We start from the raw sequence: 12,127 nt of genomic DNA, 5'->3' as shown, positions 1-12,127 counted from the left end.
TTTCAGGAAATTATCACTTTGCTGCAAGGAAAGAAGGAAAAGATGATGGTGCCACTACCTTTGCAGTGACGGTTAAATAATATCTGTAATAGGAAATTCCCTGGTGGTCCAGTGGTTAAGACTCTGCACACTCACTGCCAAGGATCTGAGTTCATCCCTGGTCAGGGAACTAAGATCTTGCAAGCCATGTGAGGTGGTGAAAATAAATAAATAAATAAATGAAAAATTAAAAATGGCAATAATCTGTTTTTAAATTCTTAGAGGGAATTATCCCAAATAGGGGAAATAGACCATAGAAATGGTTAGAAGTTATAGACCAGTGATTCTAGTCAAGCATTATTTCAAAAACATAAATCTTTTAAATTCCTATTGTGGAATGTGAAAATATTTTAGTTTTTACAGATAGTCACCATCTGTATCTTTGTAATATATTGAATTCTTGAGGTTTACCAAACTTTGATATACAGAAAGCAAAAAATCACTCCCCCCCCCCCCAAGTTCTTGTAAAAAGTGGGAATAGGTTCAATAAATGGGCGACTGGATCTTTTCTCAGCATAAATAGGCTTCTGTCAAAAACAATTTGCAAACTTCTGCTTTAGATGGGCTTAAAGTGACCAGAAAGCATCTTCCTACGTGTATCTTTCAGAGTTCAGGAAGGAGGTACTTGAATCATCAGGCTTATTCTGGCATGTCCCGTGTGCCCTGGGGACCATGGACCTCACTCATCATGTAGTAGTGAGGCAGCTGAGAAAGAACGGCAGTGGTGATATGCCATTCAAAATGTTATATGCCCTGGATTTTCATAATGGAATTCTGGAAAAAGTAAGTGATTTGCCAAGAAAAGCCTTTCTAGGCCTTGTTGAAAAGGCTGTAAGCCTCTGTCTTAGCTTGAAAGTAGCACCCAGCCCACCCCAAACTCTTGATCTTTAAATATGTTACACAAGAAGCCTTCCTCCACCTGATCTTGGAACCACTTAATGGAATTCTGTCCATAGAATTGTCAGTTGAAGAACTGACTCTCATCCTTACTGTCTTCCATTAGGAAAAGCCATCCTTTTCCCAACTGGTTCTTTCAACACCCTCTAGACCCAAGTGCAGACGACCATTAACATAATGAGTGTCCCTCACCCTCACCCTTAGGGAATTGGGAGCAGTATCCTGTCAAGCAGCAGCAAAAGGTAAATAAAATCTCACTGTCAAGTTTCACCCAAGCTGAGAAAGGGTGGACTGTAAAACTTGCTCTAAAAATAATGTGTCTGGATATTGGCCACCATCTTAAGGCTCTTCCTCTCCAGGCCTTCTCCCCATAAAAATCCAATGTGGCTTTCACAAGTTTAGCCTGGAAATAAAATCCCCTCACTCCATCAAGAAATAGCTCCAAACTTAGAGTGCATGCTCAAAATATTCATGATGAAATCATAATCCTATATTTATCATCTTTTGGATTGTGTATGAAATTCTGTTTCCCATGGTGTTTGTCGTTGAAAGGAGCAGGCATAGAAAGCAGGCTCAGAGAATGACCCAGAGAGCATTAGCCTCAAGGAAATGCTGTTTCCCATCATAGTGAGCTGGATGGCGGTATGACATCCTCCCTTTTCTCTAAGCCCTACCTCTGCCCCAGAGTCAGCTCTCCTCCCCAGCCCATTCCCAGATGGTCCCTGGTTTACTGGCTGTGTCTCAGCATCCACGGAACGTGAGCTGGCCTTCCAGAAGGAAGTGGAGAGCGGGTGCCTAGGATCACCCTCCCATCCTTCTGACCTTTCCTGTTCTTTAGACTTCCTCCCCATTTTCGCTGAGGGAGATGGTGTGGATCTTAATGGTCGGAATCTGATGATTCTCTCCACAACTGGGGGTTGAAGGCCCCAGACAACAGCACACTTGCAAAAAGCTTTTACTTCTCACCCGGGCAGTGGTGCAGGCTGATGGGTCTCTGGCCACCGCCATCCTGGCAGATCCGCGGGGTAGGGAAGAGAAAATTTTCCATTCACAGACCCCATCTGTCTTGGAGATCTTATAGAAGGTCTCTGAAGATCCCACTGGAATGCGAACCAGGTCCTTGTGCTGTCCCTCCAGGGCGTGGCTGGGTGCATGCAGCGTGTAGCCCAGGGTGTGTTTGGAGGACTGCTTTCGTCGCAGACACTGGAATCTCAAGACATTCTGAAAGGCCTTTTTAAACTCTTGACTGGAGCATGGGTATATAATGGGGTTGATGCAGCTGTTTAGGTAACCGAGCCAAAATGCTATTTTAAAAACGGTTTCTGAGGGCCTGAAATCAGGAAAGAAAGACCCTGGAAGAAAACACAAGAGATTTGTACACGTTATTTGCAAGTCAATGGACCTCTTGGCTAGGAAAATAAAGCAAATCCTCCAACAAACACCTTTATCGTATCTCGAAAAAGCTCCAAACGATTCCAAATGCATTTGAGTTTTCACATTTGACTGATCACATCCTTGATAATATCCTCAAAAGCCATTCACACTTGGTCCACATGAGCAATTCATTTACGGGCAAAGACCCAAAGGACAGGGCTGCACTGGTTCTTGTGATGCAATATCACTTGACGTCCACTAGGAAGCTTTAAATCGTGAAAACATGAGATGGAGGCTGAGTGTACATATGCAGATTGTTTTGCCTGAATTTAAAACTAAGTTGAAATTCATCCAAACATCCATATTTAAATAAGATCACCTGAAATGTCCTTTTGTTCTTTGATGTAGTATCATATGGGCTTCCCAGGTGGCGCTAGTGGTAAAGAACCTGTCTGCCAAAGCAGGAGACATAAGAGAGGAGGAAGGCACAGCAACCCAGTCCAATATTCTTTTTTTTTTCCATTTATTTTTATTATTTGGAGGCTAATTACTTTACAATATTGTAGTGGCAACCCAGTATTCTTGCATGTAGAATCCCGTGGACAGGGGAGCCTGGCGGACTACAGTCCATGGGGTCGCAAAGAGTCGGACATGAGTGAGCAATGGAGCACCCATGTAGAGCCCACATGTATACAAGTACAGCCTAAATATTAACAATACGAATCTTTTTCTCTCCTGAGTGTTGGAGTAGTATTTTCTAATGAGAATCTCAAATTTACAAACTACTGGCTTTGTCAATTTTGACCAGTGATTTATTTTTTCTCTGACGATGCCTTTTGACATTGCAGTATACTCACCTGCTCAAAATACTCCAGTAGCAGCCAAATGCTTCTTAAGAGTTTGACATGCAGGGTCTTGCCCAGTGCTAAACCTACTCTAGCTTTCTAACATTAATACTTCCGCTGTAAACAGACATACTAAAAAATTTTCTCCAAGTCATTGCCCATTTTTTTTGGCCCTCTCAAGTTGGGTCCAGAGGTCCAAAATGCCCTTTACTGTCCTCTTTACCTCCTCAAGTCATCCTTTAACTTATCCAGCAGGAATCAAGTTTCAGGTCTCTTTACGTCTTCCATAGTAACTATCTCATAGCTCCTGGAGGCAAAATAGCAAAATCAAATTATCTTAAAGTGGGAACAGTGTTAAAGTGTTAGTCGCTCAGTTGTATCCTACTGTTTGTGATCCCACAGATTGTAGCCCACCAGGCTCCTCTGTCCATGGAATTCTCCAGGCAGTAATACTGGAGTGGGCTGCCATTTCCTTCTCCAGGGTATCTTCCTGTTCCTGGGATTGAACCAGTGTCTCCTGCATTTCAGGCAGATTCTTTCCACCTGAGCCACCAGGGAAGCGCCATGCGAACAGTCTTAGAGGTTATTTTATTCAATTACTCAATTTCCAAATTAAAAAAAGAATGATTAAACTGGTCAACCACTTGTAAAAGAATGAAACTAGAACACTTTCTAACACCATACACCAAAATAAACTCAAAATGGATTAAAGATCTAAATGTAAGACCAGAAACTATAAAACTCCTAGAGGAGAACATAGGCAAAACACTCTCCGACATAAATCAAAGCAAGATCCTCTATGACCCACCTCCCAGAATATTGGAAATAAAAGCAAAACTAAACAAATGGGACCTAATGAAACTTAAAAGCTTTTGCACTACAAAGGAAACTATAAGTAAGGTGAAAAGACAACCCTCAGATTGGGAGAAAATAATAGCAAATGAAGCAACAGACAAAGGATTAATCTCAAAAATATACAAGCAACTCCTGAAGCTCAATTCCAGAAAAATAAATGACCCAATCAAAAAATGGGCCAAAGAACTAAACAGACATTTCTCCAAAGAAGACATACAGATGGCTAACAAACACATGAAAAGATGCTCAACATCACTCATTATTAGAGAAATGCAAATCAAAACCACAATGAGGTACCATTACACGCCAGTCAGGATGGCTGCTATCCAAAAGTCTACAAGCAATAAATGCTGGAGAGGGTGTGGAGAAAAGGGAACCCTCTTACACTGTTGGTGGGAATGCAAACTAGTACAGCCGCTATGGAAAACAGTGTGGAGATTTCTTAAAAAACTGGAAATAGAACTGCCATATGACCCAGCAATCCCACTTCTGGGCATACACACTGAGGAAACCAGATCTGAAAGAGACACATGCACCCCAATGTTCATCACAGCACTGTTTATAATAGCCAGGACATGGAAGCAACCTAGATGCCCATCAGCAGATGAATGGATAAGGAAGCTGTGGTACATATACACCATGGAATATTACTCAGCCATTAAAAAGAATTCATTTGAACCAGTCCTAATGAGATGGATGAAACTGGAGCCCATTATACAGAGTGAAGTAAGCCAGAAAGATAAAGAACATTACAGCATACTGACACATGTATATGGAATTTAGAAAGGTGATAATGATAACCCTATATGCAGAACAGAAAAAGAGACACAGAAATATAGAACAGACTTTTGAACTTTGTGGGAGAATGTGAGGGTGGGATATTTCAAAAGAACAGCATGTATGCTATCTATGGTGAAACAGATCACCAGCCCAGGTGGGATGCACGAGACAAGTGCTCCGGCCTGGTGCACTGGGAAGACCCAGAGGAATCGGGTGGAGAGGGAGGTGGGAGGGGGGATCGGGATTGGGAATACATGTAAATCCATGGCTGATTCATATCAATGTATGACAAAGCCCACTGGGAAAAAAAAATAACAATAATAAAAAATAATAATAATAATAAAAAAAAGAATGATTAAAGTCATTGTCACAAACTTAATAGCTATGCACTAATACAGTGATAGATAAAGAGATATAGAACTGCTAGCCCAGTGTTATTTATTTCCTGCACAATTTTTTTCTTTTGCCTCAGCCTTGTAAAGATCTTGATTTTATGTCTTTCTTTTTCTCTCTGCTCTAGAGACCCATCAGAGTCATGACAAATTGATGGATAGGCTTAAAAATCTATTCTGGCAAACAGTGCCCTGAAATTTAGCAGAGAATCTCATAAATATAAAGAAAGAGTAAAGTTAAATATTGCAGAACCAAAGAAGGCAAAATGGTACAATGATTGATGAGAGTATTTTTTGTCTCTGAAGCATATTCCCTGTCAGATTCAGTGTGTCTCAAAGAAATTAAAACACAAACAGGCACATACAGAGATGATGGTTGTTAAGTGGGAACGTATTATCTTTACCTCTAAAGCTTTTAACATTTTCCTATAGTTATAATACAATGTACTCACATTGAGTGTCTGGTTTGAGCCAGGCTCTGTACTAAACAGTCTACATAAATTTAATCATCATTAGTAACATCAAGAGTCATATGATTCCTACTGTATAGCCTAGGGAAGTCTACTTAATACTCTCTATGGGAAAACACCTATATGGGAAAAGAATTTACAGAAGAGTGGATCTACGTAAAACTGATTCACTTTGCTGTACATTTAAACTAACACACTATAAATCAACTATTAATGTATTCTAATAAAAAATAAGTTATATGATTCCTATCAACACCCCCATTTTACAAATTAAGAAAATGTGATTTAATGAGATTGAATAATTCAACTAAAGTCACACAGGCAGAAGGTCAGCTAGGATTTGAAATTGAGAAGTCTGACTTTGGGGTCTATGTTCCTTTATCACATCTGAAAATACATTAGAATAATGCATCTCTAGGGAATGAGGCTGATATATGGAGAATGATAAAGGGTACAGTTGGGGGAGTTAAACTAGAAAGATGGTTTCTCAAACTTAATCTGAGAGGTGAAAAAAGCAGCTAATATGAACATGAATGGTGATTCTTGTGAATATGGTCAGTTCCAGAAAAACCCATCTTAATTATGATGCCTATATGTTGGTCCATATTTCTTCCTAATAGCAACAATGACAAGATTAAGGGGACTCTCTTCTCAAGGCAGGCCTTGGGTTGAGCTTAATAAGGATATATGAGCAGGGCATGCCCCAAATTACCTTGCCTGGGAATTTCACTCTTCTGTAAATCAGCTAGAGAGGGGAGTGTGTGTCCCTTATTTGAAGAATTTAAATTAAGAGAAAAAGGAAAAAAAAAGTGAATTCTGAACGCTAATGCTAGTGAGATGATTTCAGATCCTTGGAGTTTCCCATAATTCCTTCAGGGACAGCTTTTGTATTCACAGAGTCCTGTTCTGCATTAAGACATCTCAACATTTCCTTTTAGTCCATTTCCTCCTATTCCTCTTCCCTCTTTTGAAGTTTCCTTACAGAGCCAAGCTACTCTGGCCTTCCTGTTGTGTCCACAGCTTCAGAGATAAATATCAGTCCTTTCCCTCAGGTGCCCTGCTCAAAATACCCATTTCCTGGTGGCAGCTGAGGCATAAGAGGAGAAAAGTGAAAGTGTAAACATGTTAGTTGCTTAGTCACGTCCAACTCTTTGCAACTCCATGGACCACAGTCTACCAGGCTCCTCTGTCCATGGAATTCTCCAGGCAAGGACACTAGAGTGGGTAGCCATTCCCTTCTCCAGCGCATCTTCCTGACCCAGGAACTGAACCTGGGTCTTCTGCATTGCAGGCTGATTCTTTACCATCTGAGCCACCAGGGAAACCCATAGGATGAGAAAGGAGATGATTAAAATGAATTTACACTTAGATTTTAAATACAGTCCTGTTTTAACCCTGCAGAAATACTGTCTTGCTAATTATAGCAAATCTCTTGATATTGGCTTTTAAGACAGTGAATGGGAGATTCTTCTGGATCAGAGGCTCTCCCATAAATGAACCACTTGGCTTATACCATCAGGTGTGTGACAGCACCTATATGTGTCTAAACCCTGCACGATGTGCCCATGCCCAATCTGACAATTCCACAAGGCAGCTCATGGGACCCATTTCTCCTCCCTGCAGTCTTTCATCCTCCCTTTCAGGTGATTCTGTTTTGGTAGCTTCCAACTGGGGTTTTAGAAAAGGCAGAGGAAGCAGATATCAAATTGCCAACATCTGCTGGATCATCAAAAAAGCAAGAGAGTTCCAGAAAAACATCTATTTCATTTATTGACTATGCCAAAGCCTTTGATTGTGTGGATCACAATAAACTGTGGAAAATTCTGAAAGAGATGCGAATACCAGACCACCTGACCTGCCTCTTGAGAAACCTGTATGCAGGTCAGGAAGCAACAGTTAGAACTGGACGTGGAACAACAGACTGGTTCCAAATAGGAAAAGGAGTATGTCAAGGCTGTATATTGTCACCCTGCTTATTTAACTTATATGCAGAAAACATCATGAGAAATGCTGGGCTGGAAGAAGCACAAGCTGGAATCAAGATCGCCGGGAGAAATATCAATAACCTCAGATATGCAGACGACATCACCCTTATGGCAGAAAGTGAAGAAAAACAAAAGAGCCTCTTGATAAAAGTGAAAGAGAAGAGTGAAAAAGTTGGCTTAAAGCTCAACATTCAGAAAACTAAGATCACGGCATCTGGTCCCATCACTTCAAGGCAAATAGGTGGGGAAACAGTGGAAACAGTGGCTGACTTTATTTTTTTGGGCTCCAAAATCACTGCAGATGGTGACTGCAGCCATGAAATTAAAAGACGCTTACTCCTTGGAAGGAAAGTTATGACCAACCTAGACAGCATACTAAAAAGCAGAGACATTACTTTGCCAAAAAAGGTCTGTCTAGTCAAGGCTATGGTTTCTCCAGTAGTCATGTATGGATGTGAGAGTTGGACTATAAAGAAAGCTGAGCACCGAAGAACTGATGCTTTTGAACTGTGGTGTTGGAGAAGACTCTTGAGAGTCCCTTGGACTTCAAGGAGATCCAACCAGTCCATCCTAAAGGAGATCAGTCCTGGGTGTTCATTGGAAGGACTGATGTTGAGGCTGAAATTCCAATACTTTGGTCACCTGATGTGAAGAGCTGACTCATTTGAAAAGACCCTGATGCTGGGAAAGGGTGAGGGTGGGAGAAGAAGGGGACGACAGAGGATGAGATGGTTGGATGGCATCACCGACTCAAGGGACATGAGCTTGGGTAGACTCCAGGAGTTGGTGGTGGATAGGGAGGCCTGGTGTGCTGCAGTTCATGGGGTCACAAAGAGTCAGACATGACTGAGCCACTGAACTGAACTGAACTGGGGTTTGGAGAAAGACTCCTAACTGTATTTCCTTCAAATGCTTCCCAAAAGTTAAAAGAAGAAAGTACAAGGCTTCTTTCCAAACTTCTTCATATTATTCACATCTTTTTAAAAAATTACACTTATTTATTTATTTGACTGTGTTGAGTCTTAGTTGTGGCACTCAGACTCTTCACTGCATCACGTGGGATCTTTTGTTGCACCCCATGGACTCTCTAGCTCTGGCACATGGGCTTAGTTGCTCCTAAGGCATGTGGGATCTTAGTTTCCCGACCAGGGATCCAACCTGAATCTCCTGTGTTGCTAGGCAGATTCTTAGCCATTGGACCACAAGGGAAGTCCCTTATTCACATCTTTAGATCTCTTTCTTCCCTTCATTTTTCCTCTCTAGGAAGAGAAGATTGAGCTGTCATCAGGCTTGGAAAACAGCCATTGCTTCGTGATCTCCTTCGGGGTGCTCTTATCTCAGGATCCCCTCCTCTGCTCAAAGCTTTCTGCTCAGGCATCATCTTTTCTGAATTCCTCACAATTTCTCTTCCCAACCTCACTTTCTTCTTGATGATGATGTTTTTTAGACCAGGAAGCTTGATCATGATTCTCTTTGTTGTCCACCCATCACGGCATGGAGCACCAGGGTTGAATCTGCCTGGTTTAAGTACAGATGTCTTTGGACCCAGTCACTAGGATGAAAACTCCCTTTAGTGGGAAGTGTCAGTTCTTCTTGCTCATAGAGCTCCAGGATTCAGCACACTGCTGGTGTTTCAAAGTTATGGTTTAGTTGTTAAACTGTGTCCAACTCTTTGCAACTCCATGAACTGTAGCCCACCAGGCTCCTCTGTCCATGGGATTCCCCAGGCAAGAACAATGGAGTGGGTTGCCATGGCTTTCTCCACTATCTGCTTTACCTTACTGCATTATCTGGTATCTAATACTCTAGTTTTTCTGACCATGCTCCACAGGAGGAGCCAGACATTTGAATTACCCATAAGGGCATGGGGTCTCCTATTTCTCTTGTCATCGTAGGTATGCTGGGCACTTCAACAATTTCTGTTCAGACTCTGCTGCAAGAAACACAAATAGCTTCCAGCTTAATTCCCAGAACTCCTCCCCCTGCAGGTCGGGTCATCCCTTGCATGTGAATTTGCTTCACTGAATTCCCGAAGTTTGGAAAATCCCCAAGCCTCTAGAGACTCTTCCATGCACTGAGTTTCCTCCATGATTAGGTCCTGCTGCAGAATTTCTGACTATTTTCGGGTCCCTCCAAACACTCTGATTGACTAAAACTTGGCCAGACTGAGACAGGAAGAGCCTGAGTTTATCCCCTCAGCACCATCTACATCTTCACCCTTGGAGATTCACTATCCTCCTTTCCATTGTCGAGGGCTCTAGATACCAAGGAGAAATTGAAACTGATGATTTCAAAAGATGCACTTAAGTCTCACTCGATGTATTCTCCATTGGAAGCATTTCACTTTTGGTTTCTGACCTGGGGCTCATCTGTAGGCTTATTGTGGAAGACACCAGGGCCCATCCCAGTGAAGGCTACACTATAGTCACATATTAGCTACAAAGTTACAGCAAAGTTTGCTCTCAATGGTCCGAATAGAAAGAAAACTATTTTCCTATCAATACTGGCCTCCTAAGTGTGTTTTATCCACCAGTGTTCCAGTTCTCTCTAAAATACAGGAGGATAAGAACGGAGTTCTCAGGAGAGGGTGGGATGAACTGAAAAAGTAGCACTGACATATATACACTATCAAGTGTAAGACGGATGGCTAGTGGGAAGCTGCTATATAGCACAGGGAACCCAGCCTGGTGCTCTGTGCTGACCTAGAAGGGGTGGGATGAGGGGGGCGGGGAGAGAGAGACAGGCTCAAGAAGGAGGTTTTTGTTCAGTTGCTCAGTCTCATCCCACTCTTTGTGACCCCATGGACTGCAGTACACCAGGCTTCCCTGTCCTTCACTATCTCCCGGAATTTGCTCAAACTCATGTCTGTTGAGTTGGTGATGCCATCCAACCATCTCACCCTCTGTAACCCCCTTTTCCTCTTGCCCTCAGTCTTTCCCAGCAACAGAGTCATTTCCAGTGAGTCGGCTCTTCACATCAGGTGGCCAAATGAAGCTTCAGTTTCAGCATCAGTCCTTCTAATGAATATTCATTGTTGACTTCCTTTAGCATTGACTGGTTTGAACTCTTTGCTGTCCAAGGAGGGAAGGTGTACATATATACATATGGCTAATTCACACTGTTGTACAGCAGGAACCAACACAACATTGTAAAGCAATTTCCCTCCAATTAAAAAAAAAAAACCCAGAAGTTCTCAAATTCCAACCCAGCACTGATAATTAGAAGGTGCCCCTTGAGTTCAGCTCCTGTAGAATCAGGGGGACTAAGTACAGAAACTGGAAGCCATGAGTCAGTCTTCTTGGTTCTAGCCTTCCAACTTCTACACTTAGTTTCACCTACCTGAAAACTTGACATCTTAATGACAACTTTGAGAGATATCAGGTTATAAAAAAACTTTAATTAGCTGGAGTCACAGAATGTTAGAATGTGAAGAGTGGCAGAAACTAGGAAACCTAGCAGGCACTGTCAACCCCTCCATAACAGAGGAAGAGTGTGCACACAAGAAGGGCAAGTGGTTTCCTTAAAACTATCTGCTCATCTGTGGTCCAGAGACCCAGACTCTGCTCAGTTTCCTGAATTTCTTCTCCTGATCTGCTGGGCCATTTGGCAACCCCATGATGGCACAGGAAGTGTTGATGGCAATATGTCCAGCTATGGTCATAGAATGACAACCGGTTTTGCAGAGATAATGAGAAAGAAGGGGAAGGAGAGCAGTGTCATCAATAACTACACTATTTACAAGTTGCAATGTTCAGACACTGCAAAGGAGAACAGTGGGTGATGGTCTTGGAAGGGCTCATGAAGGGTATCACACTATGAAAACTGGAGTTTAAATGACTTCAATTAAAAAACTGTGGACACCCAAGGAGATGCTAATGTTATGTGGTCATGGGAGAAAATAACCCTTAATTGTTTTTTTTTGTCCAACCAGCAGTCTCTCCATATGTGTGGTACCAGTCCAGTGTGGCTGGTATACATCCAAAGAATAGGGGAGAGACACAAGCTGATACACAAATAGGTGGCCAGTTCCCCAGGCCAAGGGGCTTGAGTGCCAAGCAGTATTCAAGCTCAAGTGCCACACAGGTTGGCATTTTCTGGCCAGGAAGACAGTTCTTGCCCCACTGAGCTAAGTCCGAGAGAAAAGCTGTTGGAACCAGAATATAAGCACAGATTCAAGCTCTTTGTCACCCTGGAGTCCACCAGATGCTCCACATTGGGTGGCTGATTTGGCTGTGTCACAGTGACTTGCCTGAGCCCTTCTGAGGTTCATCCAGGGGCCACCCTTGTGCAATTCTCAGCCAGACAAGAATCTTTAAGTTAGCTCCCTGGAATAGTGGACAGAAATCTCTAAGAATACTGACAGATTAACTGCAAACTAGAACCCTGGGCTCTCGACCCAAAGTGCATGAATAGACTTCCTATGAAATGAAATGCAGTCTTTGTATGAACAGAGATTCATTTTCTGGAGAAGAATTCAGCTTCTATTGGCT

At 42.3% G+C, this 12,127-nt stretch overlaps 1 protein-coding gene across 4 annotated transcripts in view; it reads right to left on the bottom strand.

Moving 5' to 3' along the window:
- ADRA1A (adrenoceptor alpha 1A) overlaps positions 1 to 12,127 on the bottom strand; it is a 118,277-nt gene that overhangs the window by 16,026 nt on the left and 90,124 nt on the right. For 3 of the 4 annotated variants that reach the window (XM_061163848.1, XM_061163849.1, XM_061163850.1), the window contains one exon: positions 531 to 2,288. In XM_061163848.1, coding sequence (XP_061019831.1) covers positions 1,771 to 2,288 — 518 coding nt within the window. In that variant the 3' untranslated portion in view covers positions 531 to 1,770. Of the gene's footprint in view, positions 1 to 530; positions 2,289 to 12,127 lie in introns of those variants that run through there. The other variant, XM_061163852.1, reaches the window with a different exon arrangement.

Source organism: Dama dama, chromosome 16 (assembly GCF_033118175.1).
Source record: "Dama dama isolate Ldn47 chromosome 16, ASM3311817v1, whole genome shotgun sequence".
Classification (NCBI taxonomy): domain Eukaryota; kingdom Metazoa; phylum Chordata; class Mammalia; order Artiodactyla; family Cervidae; genus Dama; species Dama dama.
This window is presented reverse-complemented; position numbering and strand designations above follow the sequence as displayed.